This window comes from Cynocephalus volans, chromosome 12 (assembly GCF_027409185.1).
Source record: "Cynocephalus volans isolate mCynVol1 chromosome 12, mCynVol1.pri, whole genome shotgun sequence".
In the NCBI taxonomy this organism is placed as follows: Eukaryota; Metazoa; Chordata; class Mammalia; order Dermoptera; family Cynocephalidae; genus Cynocephalus; species Cynocephalus volans.
Genome location: NC_084471.1, coordinates 90,972,912 through 90,998,238, shown reverse-complemented (window position 1 = coordinate 90,998,238; position 25,327 = coordinate 90,972,912). Strand labels below are relative to the sequence as shown.

The window sequence follows — 25,327 nt, the reverse complement described above, 5'->3', positions numbered from 1 at the left end:
ACCCAGAAGAAAAAGAAATTAAGAAAAACATTTAGTTCTCATTATACGTAAGATATATATAGATATGTATGTATGTATATATGTATGTACGTATGTATGTGTGTGTGTATGTATGTATGTATATGTATATGTATCACTCATTTAATTCTCAAAACAATCCCATGAGTTAGGTATTTTTATTTCTAACTATAGTCACAAACTGCATAGCTATGATCCAGGTGACCTAATGAAGAAGCCAGCATGGTGTAATGGAAAGACAAAGAATTTGTGGTCACATAGTTTTTTACCCAGCCTCTTAGTGCTTTATGGCTTTGGCCAAACCACTTAATCTCTGATCTTCAATTTTCTCATTTATAAGTGCAAATTATTTTCATAACAAATGAGAGTGCTGTGGAAGATAAAGGAAGAGAGGATTTCAAGAAGAGGAGCTAATGTTTCTTTCAAAGCAGAGATTCAAGCCCAGACTAAAGCCCAGGCCTCTGGGCTGCACAACCTTAGAGACAGAGGTCTCAGCAATTCTCTCTCTCCTAGGGCATGTCTGTGAGAAAGGCAGAGGCAGGTCCCCTGTGACTGAGCAAGAGTCAGTAAAATAACTCATCGCAGTTACCTGTGAGCTGGGAAAATGTTCCATCCACTAACTCATATTGCCTAGAGACCATACGTCTCCAAATGAGAGGGCTCCTATCACCACCGAATCCTATGAGAAGCTGTGCCCATGCTTTCTGAAACTTGTTTTGACAATTCTTTTTAAAGGCAAAAACAAACAAACAAACAAACAAAAAACAAACAAAACATGTATTTTTGAAAGGAATGATAACAAAAAGACAAATAATCATTAATTTCTGTGTATTTAGAAAGATCAGACTATTAAAAATGCTGAATCTCCTCTATACTCACTTTATAGCATGTCTTGAATTCCTTTTCCCATTAAAAACAAATAAAAATGGGATATTCAACATGGTAACCCAAAATGAATGGACAAAAGAAAAACACAAGCTGACCAGAAGAGCCGAGAAAAGCATTATATAGCCCATGGAAGTGTTTCAGACAGCAGCTGCAGACTGTTCCCAGACACTCTGATAGCAGAAAACACAATTAGTTTTATTCAGCAAAGAAAAACAGAAGAACTGATGAGGTCAAAACCCATAAATTAATTCAATTCAATGAGCGTTTGTGTTTGAATAAATCCTATTTGCTTAAAACTGGGTCACAGAAGACGTACAAGACACAGACAAAGGGCATGAAGGGTACCCAGATAATCACTCATTCACTCTATCATTCATTCATCTATTAAATATTAGACACTGAGTGTGGGCTGAAGACAATGTGCTAAACTCTGGAAATAAAGGTGAATCAGATGCTATCTCTGTCTTCAAGAATCTCCTGGTTTTGTGGCAGGAGAGAGCAGTGTTACAACCCTAGCACTGTTTATCAGTACATGGAAAAGCAGACACAGACTGCACGGAGAAGAGATACCTAGAGGGGTGGGTAGAGTGGGAGAGAACAGGTGGAGGAAGACAGAAGAATTTCCATGGTCAAGGTAGAAGCATGAGAAAAGTAGAGAATTCCTGATGAGGAACCAGCATGTACAAAGACACAAAGCTCCCCAACCCCACAGGCTAGTGCCAGTCCATGATTATTTTTTCAAGTCTCTAGCAAAATGAGGAAAACACAGGCAATGAGTGAGGTTTGCATATTTTATTTTAATTAGTGACTTTTATTCTCATATTATGTCCTTTCTACTTTATGATGTTAAAATATAAAGTCTTTGATGAAATAGCGCTATTTTATAATTTCCTTACTTGCCAAAATATAAAATTTTCAACACTGTTTATTACTTTCTTGATCTGACAATTTTCTAGTCGATTTAATCCTAAATTTGGGAAACTCTGAGCATGATGCATTAACAAAACCACCGGTACGTGGCATGATCAGTAAGCAGAGTACACATGGCCAATAAATATGCAATAGTTTACACGGGAGATTAAATTTGGAGGGTAGGTTGGGACCCAATTATGAAGGGCTTTATATGGCTGGCTATGAAATTTAGACTTTATCCCATAGGCAAAAAGGAGGAGGGTGACCTTCAAAAGGGTGTGGAATTAGTAAGTGTGATGCTGGACAATCACTTATTCTTTTTCTCTGGTGCTCCCTTTGTAAAATGCTGATGATAGTACTCACCCCACTTACCAAGACTTGTGAGTGCTTACATCAAAATCAAGATGAGCTGAAATTCTCCATAAATTCTAGTGTGTTACTCCAAAGGTACAAGGTTAATATTAATAAGATTCTCCCTCTCCTCCAAATAAATATAAAAACTAACCAGCTTTTAAAATTTCCTCTTCTGGCTCTTCTTCTTGGCTCACTTTTGGCTAGGATACTGGGAAATACCAAGTCAACAGGGTTCTAGTGATAGGACATGACTTGATGAAAACAGAAAGACCCTTCTTGGATTCTAATAGATGAACAACATATCTTTCCATAGGCTTTGATTTTTATCTGTGACAGGGGACCACCTACTAACAATCTACTAATTTTTAAGAGTTCTTAAAATTTAGTATTCAAACACTAGAATTACCACATTTTTAGAATTTCCCAAAGATTCACATTCAACATTCTACAAAGAAGCCTGGCTGTATAACACTTGGCAATATAACAATGCTTCCTTTGTGCATGAACACATGCACAGTTTTGAAATTCCCACAACTGTTGGAAAAGACATGTTTTATAGGTGCATCATCAGCGTTGTGGGGAATTGGCTATGATTTTCAAGTGCTACTGCTTTTGTTGGTAAATATAAATTACCTTAGTGATTGCTGGATTAACCAAAAGGCAGATTATGTTTGTCTTTGGTATGCCAAACAAGTAAGGACATCATAGAACTGGAAAAAAAAATTATAAAATAATTTAATAGTTGAATTCATAAAAAGTACTGAAGTAGTCATTATGGGCAAATTCAAAGTTTTACTCTATGAGTATGCCATATTCTTTTCAATACTTAAGTCCTCTAAAAGTTTTAATCAGATCTGTTCATTAATTTAGGAAAAACCTCTAGTCTTTTGTGAGTTACTGGCCTAACCCTTCGATGTGTAGTGATGAGAATTTACATTGACAGTACTTTCTGCTATAATTTTTGAACAACTTTAATTTAAGACATATCTGTACTATTTACAGTTCATCTATGAATAATCTATAAATGTGTGTTATAATCATAGCACATGACTAGTAGGCTCTGGAGACAGGCTATCCTGAATTTGAATTCCTCATTACATGAGACCTTGAAGATGCTACGTAACCTTTCTAGGCCTCAGTTTTCTCAACTAGAAAACAGGAAAAAAACAGCCATGAGCCACATAACAATGTTTCGGTCAATGATGAACCATACACAACAGTGGTTCCATAAGATGATAATGGCTACACCAAATACCCTAGGTGTGTAGTAGGCCATTCCTTCTAAGTTCGTGTGAGTACACTCTATGAGGCGAGCACAATGTCAAAATCGCCTACTGGTGCATTACTCAGAACATATCCCTGTCATTAATTCATGCATGACTGTAGTACCTACCTCACACATTAGACAGAACTAATTAAGATCATACACATAAATCCCTTTTTATGGAACTTGTCACATTTCTCAATCAAAGTTAGCCATTATTATTATTATTATTATTATTTGAATTCATTGTTTCAACATTTAGTAAAAATAGGTGAGATAAAAGCACAACAAAGCTCAGTGCACTAACGCCAATAAAGAAATTAGGAAAAGCATGGAACAAATGTTGGAAGAGTTATTTCCACAAGAAACCATCGGGGATAGAAAATGGGATAATATCTAAGGGAACTGAAAATGAGAGGCAAGAGGATTCCAGCCAGTGTCAAAGGGCCTGGGTAACCACTTGTCCACAAATGTCATCCTATTTCAGTGAACGGACAACTAAGCTAGAAACCCTCAATGTTCAACAGCAATGAAAAAATCATTGGAATGTACATTTAATTGTACCAATATTGATGAATTTATACCTAAGCTCAATTTACCAATTTTTATGGTAAGCACTTTAACTTCTCTTGTGGGTGCTGTTATATCTGGAATATGCTAGAATGTCTGTGAAGCCAAGGGCATGTGTTGCCAGCAGGAAAGTGTCCCAGGCCATATGGACTGACCAATCAGTGGTCAGATACCTGGCACCAGCAGATATGCTCTATTTATGCCTTGGTGTTTGCTCACAATGTAAATTTAGATTTTTATTTTTTTAAATGTCTCCTTAAAAAATATTTTGGTTGCATTTGCTCCAGGTATGTATAGTGTGTGTGTGTGTGTGTGTGTGTGTGTGTGTGTGTGTGTGTGTGTGTCTGTCTGTCTGTCTGTCTGTCTGTCCGTGTATAAGTGTTTTGTGGTCTTTAATGCATGGAGTTGGTTTATCTGAGGAGGAATACAGGAAAGGAAGAAGGATGCCAGGAGGCTGTCTCTCCCATCCATCCAGACCCCTGCTAGCTCAATCCTACCAGGTGCACAAAGGCCACTGCACATGGGCCGGAACAGAGGAACTAACAGAGTGGCCATGTGGAACTGGCTTAGTTTTGCACCTCTCCCGTTCCCTCCTCCATGCTCACCAGTACTAGCATTCATCATAGATCTTTAGCCATCAAAGAGCTCTAGAATACAGTAGTTATCCCACATTATCCAAATACGTTAATCAAGAGAGAGAAGGAAGCCAGCCAGTATGCCCTACCAGGAGTTTAACCTCCTCTATTTATGCCCTCAGGGTGGTAGCTCTAACTCTTCCCTCACCAGCGCATCTGCTGGGAGGATCACTTCAAGACGATTCAACACACAACTGATAATAATGCGTTATGGGAACACATCAAGAATCCCACCTAATAATTGGGAAAAAAATTTAAAGAAAAAAATGAAATGATAACTGGCTCAAATGGCAGAAGGAAACTTGACTCCAGCCCAGATTCCATGACGCAGAGCAAGAGTGCCAAGGTAGTGTCAAATCTGCCTCTTTGCCCAGTTTTGAGTAGTAGCACTTGAGACGCAAACCCTATTTATTGTGCATCTTCCTTCTCTTCCATTAACTTTACGAAATCATTTCCTTCTTCTGGAGGGTTTTCTGCTCAGTCTCTGAGATCTGCCCACTCCACGCTATTCCCACTGTCCACACTCTAGATCGGGCTCCTGGCAGGATGGTCTCTTGCCCCACATCCCTGCATCCACACCTGCCTCTGCCAGCTGTCCCCACGCCACTGCCAGATTCATGCTCCTATCACAGTTATCACGTTATTTCCGTATCCCAGAGCTTACGATGGCTCTCGACGCCTACTGAACCTCATGTCAACTGCCCAAGATATTCTCTCATTTCTCTCTCTTACATAATTCTGCTCAAACCAACCATTCAGCACTAACTCTCAAACAAAAACCACTTCTCATGCTCTTTCCCAGGCTCAGAATATGCCATTACCATTTCTCTGCCAATTCAAATCCCACTCATCCTTCAGGAGGAAGCTGAGCACTCTTCTCTACTCCAGTGTCTCTACTTAGTTGTCTGACCCATTGGCCACAATCACCTGGAGGCCAGGCACGATGCCTTACACTGTCTTTGTATCCTCCCTCAAAGCTCCAATCACAGTCGCAGCTCAATAATGATTTGCAGAATAAAAGAAAATATGCTAAGCAAAGTTGTAGATTCTATCACTTACAAGTAAGAAGTTTCTATTTTTGTCATTTTTTCCTACTCCTTGTCCATCAATCATCCCAACCACCCATCACAGACCTGTGCTTCACTAGCAAAGGACTTAGTTTAGAGCAGTCAATCTCTTTCCCAAGTAAGACTCATGCAGTATTCCCACTGCTAGAGAAAATGTAGCCAAAATAACACATACCGATTTTCAAAACTTAGAGAAGTTTCCTCTCTTCTGAACAGAACATCTATTTTGCCTCTTGCTTTCCATTTCCCCACAAAAATCTGAACTATTTTCCTTCCCTCTCTCCTGTGCTCCCTCCTAAAATAATGATATTTCCAGAAACCAGATTCACTTGATTTAAGCATCTCACAGTGAGCTATGTTTCCTGTAAAACCAAGGACCTCGTGGTAGGAAAGGACAAGAGAACAGCCAGCAGAAGCCCTTGAACTAGGGAGGAAACTAAGGACTTTTGAACAATCCAGAAAAGATAAGAGTAGTTAGGGAACACAAATAAACACATTCAGGAACACCCCTCCAAAAAAAAAAAAAACCTTAACGCTTCCCTTCCCACCCTCCTGTGCTTCCTCCTAAAATAACATTTCCAGAAACAAGAATCATTTGATTTACAAATCTCCAGTCACCATCATGGCACATCTGGATGCTTATTATATCAATTGCAGATTTCCAGGACAACTATTGAAACAGGATACATTCTGGGATGAGGTTTCGTGATTAGATTTATAGTATCCGCAGACACTATGGAGACACAGAGAGAGAGGAGGAGGAGAGAAGAGAGAGGAGAAAGACTAGAAGCAAGAAGCTTCCCAGATCACTTTCCAGTGGGCCATAAGAGACAGTGCTTAGAGACTGAGCCCTGAGGTCAGAGAAGCCCGAGTCCAAATCCTGGCTCAGCCACTCACCACCTTTCTAATCTTCACTTTCTTCACATGTCAGTAACTTGTCCAATGTCACCGAGCTAGAAACAGATGAGGGGTAAGATTCTACTGAAGAGAAAGAGAAGAAGGGAGGAAAGAGGGAGAAATCCAGCATTGAATTTGTAGAAGCTCACTGAAGAACACAAAACAGGAGAAGTTAACACTAGAAAACAGAAAAAAAAGTATCATTATTTATAAAACATATACATACATAAGTGCACATCTGGACAACCCAAGAGAATAAACTGAAAGAAAAATACACTGAGAAACTACAGTAAGGTGGCTGGCTATAAATAAAAATGACTTTCCTGTTTGAGAGTACTTCAAAAAGTTAGTGGTAAATAGAATTAACAGATAATACAAATCTTTCCATAAACTTTTTGAAGTACCGTCATATATAAATAATCACTTAGAAATAATGATAAAAACAATATGCTACTGGATACAATAATGGAAACATCAAAAACATATAAAGCATCTACAAATAATCTCAATAAACAATGTACAGAATCTATGAGAAAAAATTAAATACTCTGTTTAGAGAAATAAAATAGAATTGAATATACAAGTAAATATATCTTATTCTTTACTCTGTTTAGAGAAATAAAATAGAATTGAATATACAAGTAAATATATCTTATTCTTGGACACGAAGTTTCAGTTTTGTAATAATAATAATAATAATATATAAATTAATGCAATTCTTATAAAAAAATATCTCAATAGGAATCATTTGACCTTGAAAAACAATCTCAGTTATACCAAGAAAAATATGGCAGAATAGCAAAGAAAATTCTGACCAAAAAACAGTGACTGGCCCTATCAGATATTAAAATTTACTATAAAGCTACAGTAATTGAGACACTATGACTGTAAAATAGGACTAGTGAGACAAATCTATGGAAGAAAAGTGGGACTTCTGAAATAGACCAACGCATACAGGATTACCTAGCATGAATAAACTTGGCATTTCAAATCATGGGGGGGAGGTGAGTTACTGTTTTTGTTTTAGTAATGGTGCTAGAACATATGGTGGAAAAATTGAATCTTTACCTCACTATGTTAAAACAAATCACAGATAGATCTCAAATTTAAATGCAAAAAGTTAAATCATAAAAACACCAGATGAAAATGTCTTGGGCTGCAAGAATCATGACACAAATGTTCAAAAGCCATAAAAGAAAAAGCTGATGAAGTTGATTGCCCAATAATTTCTAAAGTCTTTACAGAAAAGAAAAAATTTTAAATATAAGCAAAAGTCAAAAGACAAATTAGGAAAAATATTTGCAACAGATATGACAAAGAGCCACATTCTTTAATAAATAAAGGACTCTTTGAGTATCAAAAATGAAAAGATGAGTAACCCAGGAAGAAAGGAGGTAAAAGACTTTAAAGTGTCCTTCACAGAAGACAAAATTGACAGGGAAAAAAGAAAGGTAAAAGAAAGCTCAATCTCACTAATCAGTAAAATTATAACTTTCCACCTATATATTGGCAAAATTTTTTAAAGTTGATAATTATTCAGTATTACAAGAGCAAACAGGCATACAAACACTCTTGGTCACAAAACAAATGACTTCAATTGGAAGACAATTCGTAAATACCAATCTAAAATCAAATGTGTTGCTCCATGACTCTGAAATTTTCCCTTTAAGAAGCCATCCTGTGGTGATAACTGCAGAAGCAGGAAAACATGTTTCAAAGGGTTTTAAAGGCACTTCTGATTTTTAAAAAAGAAAAGGAAAGGAAAAACTTTATGGTCAACCCTAAAATGGAATTTTATATTCAATTTTTTTTTTAATGAGCTGATATAGCTTTGTACTATGCATACTAAGTAAGCTATCTACTGAAATTTGTAATGAAATTTGAAATGTTGTGGATAGGAAAGAGAAGGCTGTTGTTAAAAACAATTTATTTTAATTAATTCAATTTAATTAAATTAATTTTTATTTAATTAACATGTATTAATTATCTATTACCATAAAACAAGTTACCCCAAAACTTAGTAGTTTAAAACCACAAAGACTTATTTTCTCACAGTTTCTTAGGATCAGGAATATCGTGGATGGTTATAGCTGAAGGTCTCTCATGAAGCTGCAGTCAGCTGGGGCTGTGGTCATTGGAAGCCAGAGGACACACTTCCCAGCCTACTTACATGCTTGTTGGTGGCCTCAGTCCCTTCTTCACTGGCTGTTGACCAGACCTCAGTTTCTTACCACGTGGGCCTCTCTACAGACCGCCTGAGTGTCCTGACAGCATTGCAGCTGGCTTCTCCCAGAGCAAATGGTCCAAAGGAGAGAGAAAAAGGGCATTCAAAATAGAAGCTATGGTCTTTTCGTGACCTCACCTCAGAAGTGCATGCCATCTCTTTTGCAGTGTTCTGTGCTATTCTCGCAGTGAGTCACTAAATGCAGACCGCAGTCAAAGGGAGGGGATGATACAACAGCATGAATACCAGGAGGTGGGCTCATGGGGAGCCACCTTAGAGGCTGTGCCTTTCTCTATAGAATATATATGTGGAGTGTATCTAGATGTTTCTGTTGATATAAAAAACTCATACACAGTAGGGGGATTATACACCCCAGTTTGTTCAAAACAGTCCGAGTTCATGTCTGTTGTCTTGGTGTAATTATACAATTTTACCTCCAGTATTCTAGATTGGATAATAAATTATACTCTGAATAGGAAAACATCTGGAAAGATACACATCAAAACATTGTTTATCTCTGGAAAATGAAACGAAGAAGGCTTTTCTGTTTGCTTAATACACTTACACAAAGCTTTAACTTTTACAATAAGAGTGCATTATTTTAATTTAAAAAATACACATTAGATCTCTAAATTTCTAGATGACCCAAAACATTATCACATAGATTCCATTTCAGAGAAAATGACTAAAGCCAAAAGTCCCTGGGGACTTCAGCAATGTAGAGAAATGAAAGAACAATTTCCCTTTTTAGGTGGTACAGAAAGTCTCCACGTGGTTGATTGCTCCACTCCTGTTTCCTACAGCTGTCCAGGTTTTAGTGCCCGTGACCTTGGTATCTTCTTGGCATCTGTGTCACAGTAATAAAGGGGAGTTAAGCAAATGGGCTGTGCCACTTAGGTAGTTAGCAGAGCAAATGGAGCCCAAAGCTAAACCACTGGGGTGAATCAGAGATGTTAGGCAGAGACAGTAAATAAAGAAGGAGACACCCTCCTGCCCCCTGATTTGAGCTTACTGATCTATTTGTAGGATCCTTGAGGAGTAGGTGATATACACAGCCTCTGATTTTAACAGCAGTGAAACAGAAGGAAGTTAACCTTCCCGGACTGAAATTTTATCATTTGAGATTCATGCCTTTGTGTTAAGGCACTGCAATATAAGGAGGTACCAGGCTTTGACTTGAAGCCCTGAATGTGAATGCTGGTCTTACTGCAAAGGTCCAGCATAGTAAGGAAGTCTGTGATCCCCGCTCACTAACTGTGAAACCCTAAGCAAGGTTCTTAAACTCCTTCTGCTTCAGTTTCTTGATCAATAAAACACGACTATCTTATAGGGCCGCTATGATGATGTTAACATCCATAAAGTATTTAAAGGAGAGGATGACACGTAGTAGGCATTCATCAAATGCAAGTTCTCAGCACTACAGACAGTCTAAATGTCCTTAGGCAAATAATTACTCACAGCCTGTTTCTTTGTAAGATGAGGATAATAATATCTTCCTCATTTCGTATTTGTGAATGTTAAACACTCACAATGATAACAGTGTGTAAAGTGCTTAAAACATTGCCTGGCATATGGCAGATACAAAATAAATAACTATATTATTAAAAATACCATCATTATTGTCTAAAAAATGGAGCTGATCTTAAACTATAGGGTTAAATTGAGGAACGAAAACAGCTAGCGTAGTGTTTACACATAATTGGTGCTCAATAAACATTAATTAAATCTGAATTTAATTTTCCATATCACATCTCTATTTTAAAAGCCCGAAAAGAGTATTTCGGGCTGCATATAAGGTATAAATCTGGAAATCTATTACACTAGGAGCAATCTTCTGACTTTTTTTTATTGTTTCTTTCCTTTTGTAACAGGATGTTCAGTGGGATTTTATGCTGGAATTATGGTTTAAGTCTAGAGCTGGAGACACAGCTGCTAAGTACCCCACATGAGTTGAAAGAGCCACTGGATATATGGCCAGCCCCTCAGCAGGGCTTTGGAGGGACCTGATGAGCAGTCCTGCCCCACCACCATGACTACCCCTGAACCCTGGCCAATGCAAAGGGACAACTGGGAGCAAGAATGACTTGTTGAGGACAACTGGGAGCAATGAAGATTCTTCCCTTCCCTGAAGAAGAGGGGGGATTGAGGTGCCTGGCCAGACAGGCTTCACTCCCCAGTTAGAGTCCCCTTAGCTAGGAGATGTGCTGATCCACCCCTGGGCTTCCTGAGCAGGGAGAAAAGGACATGAGAAAGAGCCCACAGTAGATGAGTGATTCTAAATGGTGAGGAGACAGTCTGAGATGTTCACAGTAAGCCCCCTAAACAGGGGTGGGGGGCTCAGACCCTTATTTGTCATGGGAAACCTTGATTTCCTACTGAAGACGAAACTCAATTCAGTGGATCATTTCCTTATTTCTGGGGTCCACAGAAATCCATTAAGAGCCAGCATATAATGACTGAGTTTTGTGAGGATACGAAAACTTATCCAGGGGATGAGTGTAAAAAAACGTGAGGTTTTTTTCCCTCTTCTCTGAAAATTAGGGTCAAAGCCCAGACTGAGGCCAACATATGCCAAGTCCCATCTTTTAAGTCTAGAAAGCCACCAGATTTCATGGCCAGCCACCTCTCTAGAGGTTTTCTAAGAGGTGCCAAACCAGAGAAGCAGTCCTCCCACCACCTGGCTGATTCTTGCTGGGGAAGGACTGGGAGAAATGAGTGGCCTCAGGAGTGCCATGTTTTGCAGTGAGGCTGCTGCCTCTCCACCCCCATAAAGCGGGGGGTGAGGGGGTGGGGACAAGGGCTTTGCTTTCCTGCCAAAAAGGGAAGAAGGGGTAGGGGAAGCTTGTAAAGATGGAGAGAGTCTGCAGTAAAGAGCCAGGCACTTCCTTCCTGGATTGCACGTTGTGCTGTTCCTGTGCTATGAGAAAGAGGAAAGAGAAATGGAAAGAGGTTGTGAGACTGAGAGGGGGTAGGTGGTGAAGAGCCTTTGGCATGGCAAGGAGAGGGGAGCTTCCTACGGACAGAGTGTTTATCAGGATTCTGCCTGAGAAGGCTGCCCTCCAGGTGAAGGAGCCGGAACAGTCGGGGTTCATGCAGAAGCAGCGATCCCCAACAGCGGAAGGACCTTGTGCATTCACCTCCTTCCTGCCCAAACTGAAGCAGCAGCTCCTAGAAGGGGGAGCAGGCTAGGCACCTCCACACCTTCCACTGCCAGCTCCTGGAGGCCCGGGTGGGGCCTGAGCGGGCAGAGGGTGTAGACACAGGCCTTCTCATCATGCCTGAAGATAAACAAAACTGAGCTAAATGCCAGAAGGAGACCGTCCCAGCGATCCAGGTGGATAAAAATTAATAAAATCTGGCCAAGTTTTTCAGAGACCCATTAGAGCCCGCTAAGGGTTGCTGGGGGTAAGGAGGTAGATCTGACATGGCAGAGTCAAAGCAGTTATTAGGAACAATAAAACCACTTTGTGTTCTGACCCCAGATGAGACTCCTGGGCTCACAGCTCACAGGGCCTCACTGGCTGCCCTGCCTTCCTCTGCTTCGTTGTTGCAGGGGCCGGCTGAGCTGAGAACAGTCGCTTACCAAGTGAGCAATCCAAGCCGGCCGGCCGCTCAGGCTCTCTCATCCCACCGGTAATTGAGCTCTCCTTTCCCCATGGACTCCTCTATCTTTTAGCAGCGTTTTAAAGAGCTTTTCCTCTCTCACATTTCACGAGTTGCACAGGAAGATGTTATTCCACTAAACTGGATGGAGACCTGTGGCCTCACAATCACAAAACAGACCCAAAATTGACTGGACCAGAGGAGGGAACTAGGCTCTTTCTGGACTGTACCAACTACAGACACATACAGCTAAGTTCTGAAAGTGAACTTAAACCTGCGTCTGTTTTTCCTTCCATGAAAAGGAGTTGAAAAACTCTTTGGAGAATATCCATGTCCCTTTTAGAACGTGTGCTGTGTGCTCACATGTTCCATGAGGGCAACGTCCATGTCCCTTTTAGAACGTGTGCTGTATGCTCACGTGTTCCATGAGGGCAACGTCCATGTCCCTTTTAGAACGTGTGCTGTGTGCTCACGTGTTCCATGAGGGCAACATCCATGTCCCTTTTAGAACGTGTGCTTGTGCTCACATGTTCCATGAAGGCAACATCCACGTCCCCTTTAGAACGTGTGCTGTATGCTCACGTGTTCCATGAGGGCAACGTCCATGTCCCTTTTAGAACGTGTGCTGTGTGCTCACATTTTCCATGAAGGCAACGTCCACGTCCCCTTTAGAACGTGTGCTGTGTGCTCACGTGTTCCATGAGGGCAACATCCATGTCCCTTTTAGAACGTGTGCTTGTGCTCACATGTTCCATGAGGGCAACGTCCATGTCCCCTTTAGAACATGTGCTGTGTGCTCACATTCCATAAGGGCAGGGCCTATGTCCTCCCGGCCTACCACTCTGCTCTCAGCAACTAGCATAGTGACTGACACATACAGGGCATTGAATAGGTATTCGTTGAACAAGGAATAAAAGAAGGAATGAATAAATACATAGGGAGCGAATATTTACAGCACAGAGTCTTAATACTAGGCAATGAATGAAACTGCTCCTTAAATGGTATTCAGACAGCTGTCTACTGGCCTTTCAGACAATCTAATGTTTTCATTCATCCAACAAACACTTGTTAGACACTTAGTAAGACTGTGGTCAGAGATCTAAGACGACCTCAATCTCTGGCCCAATAGCACCAAAGCAACACATGTGTAGGTATTTCACACAGGGGCAAGGGAGTAGCAGGACACACAAAAGAGATTATGGAGGCCAAGTTCATCACAATCATCAAAACTCTACCTCCAAAAAACTCACCCAAGAAAATACCATGAGATTTTTGTGCCTGTTTATCCCATCCTCATCCTCCACCAGGTGGGTATGATCTGCTCCAGATTCATGCTTAAGACTTTAATTTTAGCAAATAGGAAAATGACTCAAAATTAGATTTATAAAATATAATGTTTGTTTTATTTAAGACATCTTTCTCCTTCCTTGACATCTCTACCTTATCATGAAATAAAAGTTCACATTCCTTTTTATTTTTTTTATTTATTTATTTATTTATTTATTTTTTTTCATGACCGGCACTCAGCCAGTGAGTGCACCAGTCAGTCCTATATAGGATCCGAACCCGCAGCGGGAGCGTCGCCGCGCTGCCAGCGCAGCACTCTACCAAGTGCGCCACGGGCTCGGCCCCACATTCCTTTTTAAATTATAGTTTTATGTAATTGCTTAAGTCCTAGAAAAATGATATAAATGGTCCTATAAAGACACTGATTTTTGAATGTAGATGAAAAGAAACAGCATGCTCACTGTCAATTGCACTGTAATGGAAAGGATAACCATGAAAGATAAAGGCGCGTGTACCACTGCACTAAATAAATTCCTCAGAGCTGGGTCTCTGCCATTCTCGATGAAGGGACACCCTGCCACTGTACATATCCAGTGGTGTGGGAATCTTTCTTAGTTGCTTTGACTCCCTTGAAAATTCACATAAGGGAAATTTCATCATTTAATGTTAACGGTCATTGCATGTCAGCTATTTATGAAATCACTATCTACACTGAAGGAAGGAAATCCCCAAATTTTCCTTTAGGTAAGGACAAAGATTTTCTTTGAACCACCACAGAAGCCAGTTATAAGAATTTTTTTGTTTGTTTGTTTTGTTTTGTTTTGGGGTCTGGATGTAAGAGGAACTGAACCATTGACCTTGGTGTTACAAGGCTGCACTCTAACCAGCTGAGCTAACCAGTCAGCTACCATCAGTTATAAGAATTGATGGCCGGAAAAAAAACTGTCTAGAAACTGATTCTAGAAATTTATACTAAGAAACAGATAAGTGTTTAAGATACACACAAAAAGATATTCCTCACTTTATTATTTACAAAAGTGAGAAATTGCAACAACATATATATCCAATACAGGGGATTAATTAAATTTTTATGTATCCTAATAACAGAAAATATTAGAGGCATTAGAAAAAGATGATGTAGATCTACATATACTGTTACTAGAAAAATATTTGCAATGTACTGTCAAATTCATGATTTTTTAAAAAATTTACATACACAAAGGCACTGAATGGTCTGGAAGAATACACACCAAAATATCAGCAATGTTTGTTAAATGTCAATTACTTTTAAATGAAAATAGTGTTGCTTTTATTATTTTAATGCCAACTTTGAGAAAGTAAAACTCTTTAAAGAGGCCTTTTGATTTCCTATGCTGTTATTCACCAAATACATATAGAGAAATCTTTAAAGAAAAAAATCTAACATGCAAATCTGTCAGCAGCATGAATAATCTTTTTAAGACAGTAATTTGTCCCAATATGGTAACATTTGGACAATAAATAATTATTTCTCAAAATAAAAATCATAAAGCTATTTTATCACAACCTTGGAAATTAAAAGCTAATTATATGAGAATGCTAAAGGTATAATTTTGAGTAAATAAAAGAGGATATAAAACTAAATATACAAAATACACATAATTTTGTAATATATACATATGCAAACAAATATATTTTAAAAAGGCAGTATTTACCATGAGTACTTCTGGGTGATGGAATTATGAGTAGGGTTTTTTCTCCTTTTTATTACATCTTGAGTTTTTCTACAGTAAATATGTATAATTCCCAAAAACAGATAAATAATAAACACTATAAATTTTTTAAATGAACATGGGGACATCATATCATTTATATATTTATTACATCAATAATTGAAGCAGGTGCTTTGTTCAAAAAAGCTCTTTTCTCATTACAATCACCTGGAAATCCCTGGTAATGTACTCTGTTACTTCAGACCTGAAAAATGGAGACCGTGTGGCTCTGAATCTTCATCTCAGCATCCTCCTGGCACCTAATTAAAGGAGTGACACAGCTCTTCTGGGTTTGGCTGCTCCCCTCTCACGCAATGCCACAGTGAGAAGACAGTTCAACAGAAAGGGGAAAAAAACTAATTGCTTCAAAACTCATTGTAATTATCCACAACAGCCAAACTATAACACTTGGAATACCACGTTACTCAATTTTCTTACTGATTTAACTGACTCTATACTAGACTCCAAATTCTATAAAATCAGGGACCAGGTCTTATATTCATCACTGAATCCCCAGTGCCTAACTGCACATAACAGGCATTTAGCAAATGTGGCTGAATAGATGAATAATCAGGTGATTTACTGCTGGGCCCTGCTGTCTTCCTTAGAAATCTTCAAGCCATATTGCAGCACCCTTAGTACTAACTCTGTGGAAAAAGAGGGTGTGTTGTAAGGTCACTCTTCATTGTCAGATATTCCTTTACTGAAGATACAACTAATAAGCAAAGAATGTGCCCCAAGTCATGGCTCTTCTCCTCATTATGGATTAATAATCAGCAATTATTCAGAACCTAATCCTCTCAAGGTTAACTATTGCCACTCTCACCTAAGGCTCAGAAAAGCTAAGTAAATTGTTCAAGGTCACAAAGTCAAAAAACGACAGAACCAGAATCAGCACTTGATACTCTAGGACCCCAAAGGCCAGACTCTTTCGAGGTGGGAATACGCTTCCTGTCATTCAGCCAGCCAGGTGGGGGTAGCTATGGATTCAACGTTAATTACCAGACTTAATGATCATTACAAACCTATGAAGTGGGATAGTATATTATACTCATTTTTCAGATGACAGAAAGATTCAGAGCAGTTAAGTAACTTTCCTAAGGTCACACAGCTCCCAATAGAGCCAAATTAGAGTAAAAAGCTAAAATCATTGTATTTTACTAGAAATTTACCAATTCCAGAATGAAAGAGTGCGTTGATGACAGATAGCATCACTTCCAAGATGATTCACGACTTTGTCAAAAGATAAACGGGCCATATTCCACACTAACATACACAGTTATTCAATTGACCCAACTAGTTTCCTAAAACACTGCTCTCTCAAATGAAGACTAATAGGTTCCCAAGTTGCAAAAACAAAACAAACAAAACACTACGATATTTCACTTGAGTATTGATCGTACAGGACAAACCAGGGGCATTCTAACTGCTCCCATTTGCAAGACAGAGGACGAACGTACAAATGTATCTATCTAAGTATTTAGAAGTTGTAATAAAACCAACAATCAATTAAAATATATTCTGTCCTCCTCCCTGGACAGATATAACTGCATAACAACCTGGAATACCAGATTCAAATTTAGACTTCTCAAACTCCAGGAAGTTTGATGGTGGAACATGGAGACAAAGGGAGAGCCCACATCATGCACACACATGAATCCCACAGCCCTACATCCACGTTTCTTCCATCACCTCCCTCTCCCTCAAAGCGCTGTTGCTTGGCCATCCCTTGGGCCTAGGATTGCACACACCAGGGGACAAGCCACCCTCAGGAAGAAGGGTGGGGAAAATGCCCCCCACAGGCAGGCAGGCAGGCTGCAGAAGTGGGCTTGGGTCATTTGGGCAGGTAATTCCAGGGTCTAGCAAGACCCCATTGATACCTTGCCCCATGGAGAAGGGATGAGACCAGAGGAAGAGCAGGGTGTGGCTCCCTAAAGTGTAAGGCACAGAGCATGGACTCCTCTTGTCAGGGTCTGAGAGGGGCACTGAAGAGAATCTTAAACAGCTCTCACAGATGCTTTTGATGGAGACGGTTGCTTATAGCAAATATCCTAAAATTCATCCCCTCTTCCGACCCTTCCCTAACCAAGACCCTGTCCATCTACCAAATATAATTTATTCGCGTCTCTTCCAGGAAGCCTTCTCCAAATACGTGAGCCCACAGAGACACCTCTGTTCTCTGAAAAGTCAAAACATTTGTAGTATGCAGTTTCCAAATTTAGTCTTCAATTGCATATATTTTCAGGGTTTTTAAAAAAATTCTATCAACTGGATTGGATTTGTTTCTCTAAAGCAGTGGTTCTCAACCAGGGGCAATTTTGCCTCCTAAAGGTTGTTTCTCTAAGTCTGGAGACATATTTGGTTGTCTCATTTACTGGACAGAGGTCAAGGGCGCTGCTGAACATTGTATAATGTACAAGACAGCCCTCCACAGCAAAGAAGTATCCAGCCCCAAGTGTCAGTACTGTTGAGAGCAGGAAACTGCTGTAGAGTTAAGAGCTCCTTAGGAATAGAGGCAATGCCACTTAATTGTCTGAGCCCACACACTGCAAAGCAGAGTGCTGGACACACAGAAGGTTGTCATTAAATATCTGTTGACTGACTGATTGGCTGTGTGGTTCCACACCTTCCTAAAACTTTTTCACACAATAACTAAACAAAAATGAGTGTGCCAGGGACCATCCTAAGCTCTGCGAATGCAAATGTGAATGAGACACAGTCCCTGTACTCAAGGAGCTTAAAATTTAGGAGAGAAGACAAATAAATACACTGGTACTTTTAATACACCATGATTAATGCACCTGTCTACCAGATATGTGTATATTTATCTCCGTCTTTTCTGTCTCCCTTCATTAGCCTACAGATTCCAAGAAATTTTGTTAAGTTCACTGCTATCGTCCTGGCATCTTCTATGGCAATAGTGGTAGACACACAGTAGTAGATATAAATTAAAGAAATGCAATAATACACACTTGGTATAAAGAAAACACAGAAACTTCAAACAGCCAGGGGAGGGAGAAAGAAGTAAAGGAGGCTGCCTTGAGGAGAGCTAATGTGGATTGAGCACTCATTATACTCCAGAACAGTTCTAAGCATTTTTGATACATTATCTAACCTAATTCTCACAACAATCCTGTAAGAAGCCACATTTTACAAAGGAGGAAATGGACAATGAAGACTGTCTTGCTCAAAAACACAGCAAGTGATGGAGTCAGGATTTGAACACAGCCGACTTCAGAACCTTTGCTTTTCACCACCATAAAGCACTGTCAAGAGAAGAGTAGGAACTGGCAAGATGAAGGGCAGAAAGATAGGGCCATGAAGTAAAGGCATTTCAGGCACAGGGAATGACTGGAGCAAAACCAACACAGCTAACACAGCCTGGCTATTGCAGGAACTATAAATGATTCCAATATTACTAAAGCATAAAGAGGAACACTGATGAAAGATGACACTGGAGAAGCAATCAGGGACAGATCATATACAGCAATGCCTCATTTATTCACAATTATCAGGAAACAAGCATAAGGTTTAGAATTTAATAGTTCTAGGTTAAAAACCCAACTTCATCATTTTGTTCATAATTTCTCTGAATCTCCATATCCTCGTCTTATCCTCATCTGTAAAGTAACATACAAAAAGCCACTTTATAGAGTTGCTTTGGGGACAAAATATAACATATATAAGCACTAAAAACTGCACCTGGTACATTTTATGTGTCCAATAAATGTTAATGATCGATTTTTCTATTGTGATTATTGCTGATAAGATTTTTCCACATTTGTAAATTTGCAACATAATTATAGCATATTTTTTGAAGTACCAAAACTTATTAAATTATCTTTTTCCTAAACTACTTTTTAAAAGTGAATTCCACAAATGCCCAGCTTGCAAACACCAAAATTATATGTCATACATACAGATGGCAGCACCAACTTCTCATCCCTTCTACCCACAAGGCCCTTTTGCTGCCACTAAAGTCAGCTATGGAAATACCTGAAGCTTTTCCCATCTATGGACTCAAAAACAGGGAAATAAATAAAGCCACACAGAAGGAGAACTGTTTAGAGTAGTAGTTTGTGAAGAAGTTGGGAAAGGAAAAAGGAATATGACTTGTTAGAGTAATGGTCACCACCCAGTGAGTCAACATAATATTCAAAACAAATGTATTTTTTTCCCTATTCCATCCCCAAATCCACTGGTAACAATGATATGCCATCTTTGCTGAAAGCTGACACACAGCCAGCACCCTTGGATATTTGGTCTTTGTCCATTTCTCACAAGCCACATCGTAAAGATATTCAAAGATTGTAACCTGGCTTCTACCTGTCCCAGCCTCCCTTTTGATCATGTTCTCCATGGGTGACTTAATAACTTCCCATACAGGAAACATGCCAGGCACTTCCAAACATCTCTGCCTTAGCCTTTGCTGTTCTCACTACTTGGAATATCCTTCTACCCTCACCTCTTACCACTTACCCCATCTTACTATCCTTCAAGGCTTATAGTACAAACACCACCGACTTTATGAAACATTCTGATTTCCCTCCTTCTGGTAGAATTAAATGTCATGTTCTGTGAGTATCCCAAGCCCTTTTCTTGTGTTTCTGTTATTGTAACGACCATGTATCAAACAAAGATGTGTCCGTAAGCATCATTCTAAGTGCTTTTTGTACGCTGTCATATAATTTTCACAACAAACTTGTAAGAAATTATCACAAACCCCATTTTACAACGGGGAAATTGAAGTTCTGAGAGTTGAACTCATCAACGATCACACAGCTAGAAAGAGAAACAGCCAGAATCCCTACCATGTTCTGACAGTTCCCAAACCCATAAGTTTTGCACTCTTTTGTTGCCTCTCTTTGATAACCCTATTCCCAGTTAGTTTGTTAATTATATACGTATCTGTCTCTCTCATGAAATTACAGCAAGTCTCTTAATGGCAGGGACCAGGGCATGTTCATCTTTATAAATATGAATAATAATATATCCATTCATACAAGGTTCTTAAGAGGATTAAACGACACTATACATATTAGCATAGTGACAGGCAGATAACAAGCGCCTAACAATTTGTTGGTTTTGTTGTTGTCGTCATCGTTGTTACCATGTCAGGTGCCAAGAAAAAGCCTTGCACATATGTTCTCAGCCGAGGTTCATCTCTGAGGAGCAAATGCAAAGGGTTAGGATCTGATGGTAGAGACAAACGTTGCTTTCGTTTGCATTTCCCAGGATACTACTCAATCAGAAGCAACGAGAGTTAAGAAAGTAACTATGATAGACTCATTTGATTTATCTCTTTATTACCATATAAATGTTAGAAAACTTCCCTTTAGCTCAAAACTCTTGTGGCTTTGTTACTCTCTTGCTGCCATCTCCTACGTAGTTTGCTAAGATTCCCCTCTGAGAAGTCAGTTCTGAACTAAGAGAAGAAGAAACTCATGAAAGTAAATGGAAGCACAGAGGGCAAAATAAAGTCTGAAATCCTGGTGCTTAGAAACATAGTGAAGCACTCTTTTGAGTGTCTTCATGGCACTTAACACTACTTTAAATCATCAGATTTATTTACTTGTTTCTGTCAGTCATCCCCTAGTAGGAGGTAAGCGCTCTTAGAGGAAGCAATCTGTCCATCCCATTCACTGCTATCTCCCAGGGCCTAACACGTATCTGGCACATAGCAGTCACTCATTAAATATTAGTCGATGACTGATTGCAAATATTTGCATGTATACATACATATATGTTTATACATATATATGACATCAGTTTATGATTTATGAATAAACATGCATATATTGCCACACATAAGTGTACACCATACAGTTGTGTAATATATTTGTATCTGTGCAGAAGATGTTCAGACTGGAGAAACACAGACACCAGTTTGCCAAAGTTTTGTCTCAATATAATAAAGGCTTCTGGCTGACCTGTCTAATATTTAACAAATATATAGTACTGCCCACATACTAACAAACCAGATGATTAAAAAAATGGATTTTATTAAATGCACAGAGCAAAATAATTTTTTTGACTTAACAAACCATAAAACTTTTCCTACCTTGCAAAACTCCTTGTCCTTATTTATTAGCTCATAGGTATGTGGGTGGGGAGGGGGCTATGGACCAATAACATTTCTCTGTAAATCTGGCAGGTGAAACATTCCAAATTTCTATGGGCTGTCCAGATGTCCTTATTTAAGTTGTAACATATACAGGAAGTTATAATTTATAACAATTATAAAGCAAGCATTTTCTGGATACACAAAGTACCAGACACCTGGCATCAGTTTTGTTATCTTTTATTTATACCTTATTACCACCCTGCAAGGTAGATGTTCTTATTCCCATTTTATAACTAAGGAAACTAAGACTCCAAGAGATAAAGTAATTTGCCAAAGACACTCTGCTTTTTATCTGTCATGACACCATGTGCAAATTCCGTATTCTACTCTGAAGCTCAAACTATTTTCAACAAGCAATGGTGCCTCTTACACAGTTTTACAGACACTAACTTTGAGAGATGTGTGTTTAGGCAATTTTTTATTTTTGAATGTGTTTTTTTATTGAAGCATAACTGATTTTACATATTTTGGGGGTACAGTGTTGACTGTCACTATTTTTGTCCAATATGTGATGATCAAATCAATATTATTAGCATATTCATTATTACAAATTGTAATTATTCTTTGTGCCTCTTACCCAATTTCTCCCTAACCCCTCTCCCTTAATAAGTAATTCTCTGCACATAGAGACCAGACCAAACCACAGCCAAACACACTGAAGATTACTCCAGGCTACAGAAAAGAAGCAAATGTGTTTCAGAAACTACCAGCCAGTGTTTCTCAGAATATGAAGCATTTTCCACTTGATTGTGACCTCTGAAAAGAAATCTATTCTCTGGCTTCATTATTCCTCCTCCTATATAAAAAAGGACTCTTTCATCACAAACCAATGGGAAGTTCTTAACTCATTTCCTTATATTACTTGAAATGAAAGTGCTTTCTGTCTTTAGAGAAAAAAATTGTTGGATACTAGGCCTTCTGCCTGCTTTTGACACTGTGAAGGCCAGAGAAAATTAACCCTTACATACTTCTAAGGAGAGTGGGGTTATTTTTAAACTTAATGATAGTAGGGTTCTAAAAAGAGAGAAAGAAAGCCTTCCCTCCAAGAGAGAATTCAGCTGACTTCCTCTGAAGGCACTGGCTATATTATCTCTGACCTTCTTTGCAAGAGCAGGCCTGAGAATGGGAGATAAACCATATGTTTTTAAAGTTTTAAAAAATTTACAGATGCTTCTGAACATTTGTAGATAAGTGCAGTGAAATGATTAAGTTGGCTCTCACCTGCCCGTACACTCACTAGAAAGATCCTATGCAGAGCAAAGGAAAGCTCTTCCCATTCAGACCACTACAATCACAGGAAGAGCCAACGGCAGCATCTGCAGCCCTAGGGACTGAAGGTGAGAGGAGCACCTCACAGGGCTGGAAGCACCCCTGTGCTCCCTCAGCATGCGTGGGGAGAAGAAGAGAAAGGGGAAGCAGCTCTGCCTTTCCTCCAATCTGACTATACAACCCCTGCTGCTAACAACTTATTTTTAGGCACTTAAACTAAAATTCCCAGGAAGGAAGGAAAACTACAACCAGAGTGATCCTCAGAGTTCTGATTTTCAACCTGGCTTTGATTTTTTGTTTGTTTTATGCTTTTAAGTGCTGACCTAAAGTACATCTCTCATCTTCCAGAGACATCCATAGTCTAAGCCAAGAAAGAGAGCTGGGAGTTTTGGAGCATTAAGTGATGAAAATTCCAGCACCCACGCTTCAAAGGTAATGACCTTGGGCAAGTAACTCGTCTCACTAAAGAATCCAGTTTGTGATCGGCAAGATGAGATAATAACATGTTATTTTAAAAAGTTGTTGCGATTTCAACATAAAAATTGGACAGCACCGGCTCTTAGGACGCCGGTAAGTACTCTATTTGCTGTGGGCACACTGCGCAAAGCTGCGGGATCCCTCCATGTTTTTCCTGCCCAAGACTTGCCCATCACTCCCTCATGGGTGATTTATGTTACCAACTGTTCACCTAACCTCGGGAAGGCGCCTCTTACCTTCTTCTAGTTCTCTACAGCTTCAAATGCCTGCAGATCCCAAGAAATAATTTCTCATTAACTGCAAGGGACTAAGTTATCCCGGGTTCTCCTTCCCACTGGTTATTGGCAAATCATTAAACAGCAACTCAGGCTTGGGAAGAAATGCGTAGTGTTTACATGCGCAAAGCAGGTGTCGGGCCACCTCTTGAGGTAAGGGGTGGGGACGGGACCCTGACTAAAGTCACCAGGTTAAGAATGGCACAAAAGGGGGGGTGGGTAGGACAACAAGACTGGATGTAAGGGACTCCTCTGCTAGGCGCTGCTCGCCGGTGACCCTGTCCTCTGCGCACGGGGAGGAAAGGACGCTAGAGGGGAGGAGCCGCGAAGGCAGGAGTACCTGAACACTCGGGCCGCTGTCTGGTTCCTCCTCCACGCCGTGCCCTGTTGCAGCACCCCCTGCACGATCTCCTTCTCGTTGGGCAGCCGGTAGACGGGGAAGATGTAGAGCCAACAGAGGACCACGACGCAGAGGGCACTGGCTCCCACAGGCAGCCGGGTCCGCGGAAACTTCCACGCCAGTACGGCCATGGCCCCTCTGGACGTGTGTCGCCTGGCCCGCCCGCACGGGCTCATCGCAGCCCCGGCGTCCTGGGGGCGGTGGCCGGACCTCAGCACAACGCTGGGCGAAGAAGTGGCAGCGGAGGGTCCCCCCACCGCCGGCCCCCCATGCACACACACGAACACTTCTTCGGCCCCCACGGCCCCAAAGGTCAGCGCAAGGATTTTTTTTTTTTTTAAAGCAACTTTTTAAAGGATTTCTTCCTAGGGGAAGTGGCCGGAGGGCAAGTCACGAGCTATGGCCATGGTCGCTTCCCCTGCAGAAGGCGGCCGCTGGGGTCTCGGACAGCGCGGAGAGCGGCGGCGGCGAGTCGCTCCCGCCGGTTCTGCAGCATCACGGTCGCCCTCGGTGACGGTCCGGGAACAGGCTGGGCTCCCTCGCAGACATCTGGCCCGCTGCGTCCGCTTCCGAGCGATGCTCCTTCGCCCTTCGCCGCCTCTCCCCGCCTCCCGCGCCGCCAGGCACCCCCCGGACGCGCTCGCCGCGCCCGCCGCGCCAAGTCCTTGGAAATTTCCACGGCGGCCCGGGACCGCTACCCTGCGCCGGGCTTTTCCGCCTCGCCCGCCGGGACTCCCGCTCCGCACCCCGCCCGGGCTCTCATCAGTTCATTCAGCGGCGCGCCGCAGCCTTCCGCTTCGCCCGGACTGGGCACACAGACGCCGCGGATTGGTGGAAATCAAGGTCTCCCCGCACCCCTGCCGCAAAACTGCCTCCTTCGCCCCGCTCCCATCCGCGACGCTCGGCTGGAGCGCGCGCCCCTCTCTCCGGCCCTTGTTCGCGGGGACAGAGGCAGACAATAAGAAATAGCAGCCTGCCCCCACCCAGTACGTAGAAATCCCTGAGCGTGGCAGACACTGGCCGAGATCCCGAGCCTTCGACACGCGGCCGGCGTGCCCCGGCTGTCACCCCGCCCAGTCACCCTGGTCTTTCTCTAACGGGTTGGTTATTAACGCACAGCGGGGCGCGAGGAGGCCGGCGGAGATTTATTCCTTCCTGGGCCCCCACCCCCATTAGCCGGTCCCGGAGCCGCGGCCCCAGCCGACTCCCGTGCGCGCGCGTGCGCGTGCACACACACACATACGCACGCGCGCGCGCGCAGACCCCGACGCTCGCGGGCGCAAGCGAGCGCGCGCACGAGGGGTGCGTGCAC

General features: G+C 41.1%; 1 protein-coding gene across 1 annotated transcript in view; it reads right to left on the bottom strand.

The window, feature by feature from the left end:
- The window catches only part of ST8SIA1 (ST8 alpha-N-acetyl-neuraminide alpha-2,8-sialyltransferase 1), a 113,803-nt gene extending 89,612 nt beyond the window's left edge, over positions 1-24,191 (bottom strand). The window contains exon 1 of the mRNA XM_063076402.1: positions 23,956-24,191. Coding sequence (XP_062932472.1) covers positions 23,956-24,191 — 236 coding nt within the window. The remainder of the gene's footprint in view (positions 1-23,955) is intronic.
- Between the last annotated feature and the right edge of the window lie 1,136 nt (positions 24,192-25,327).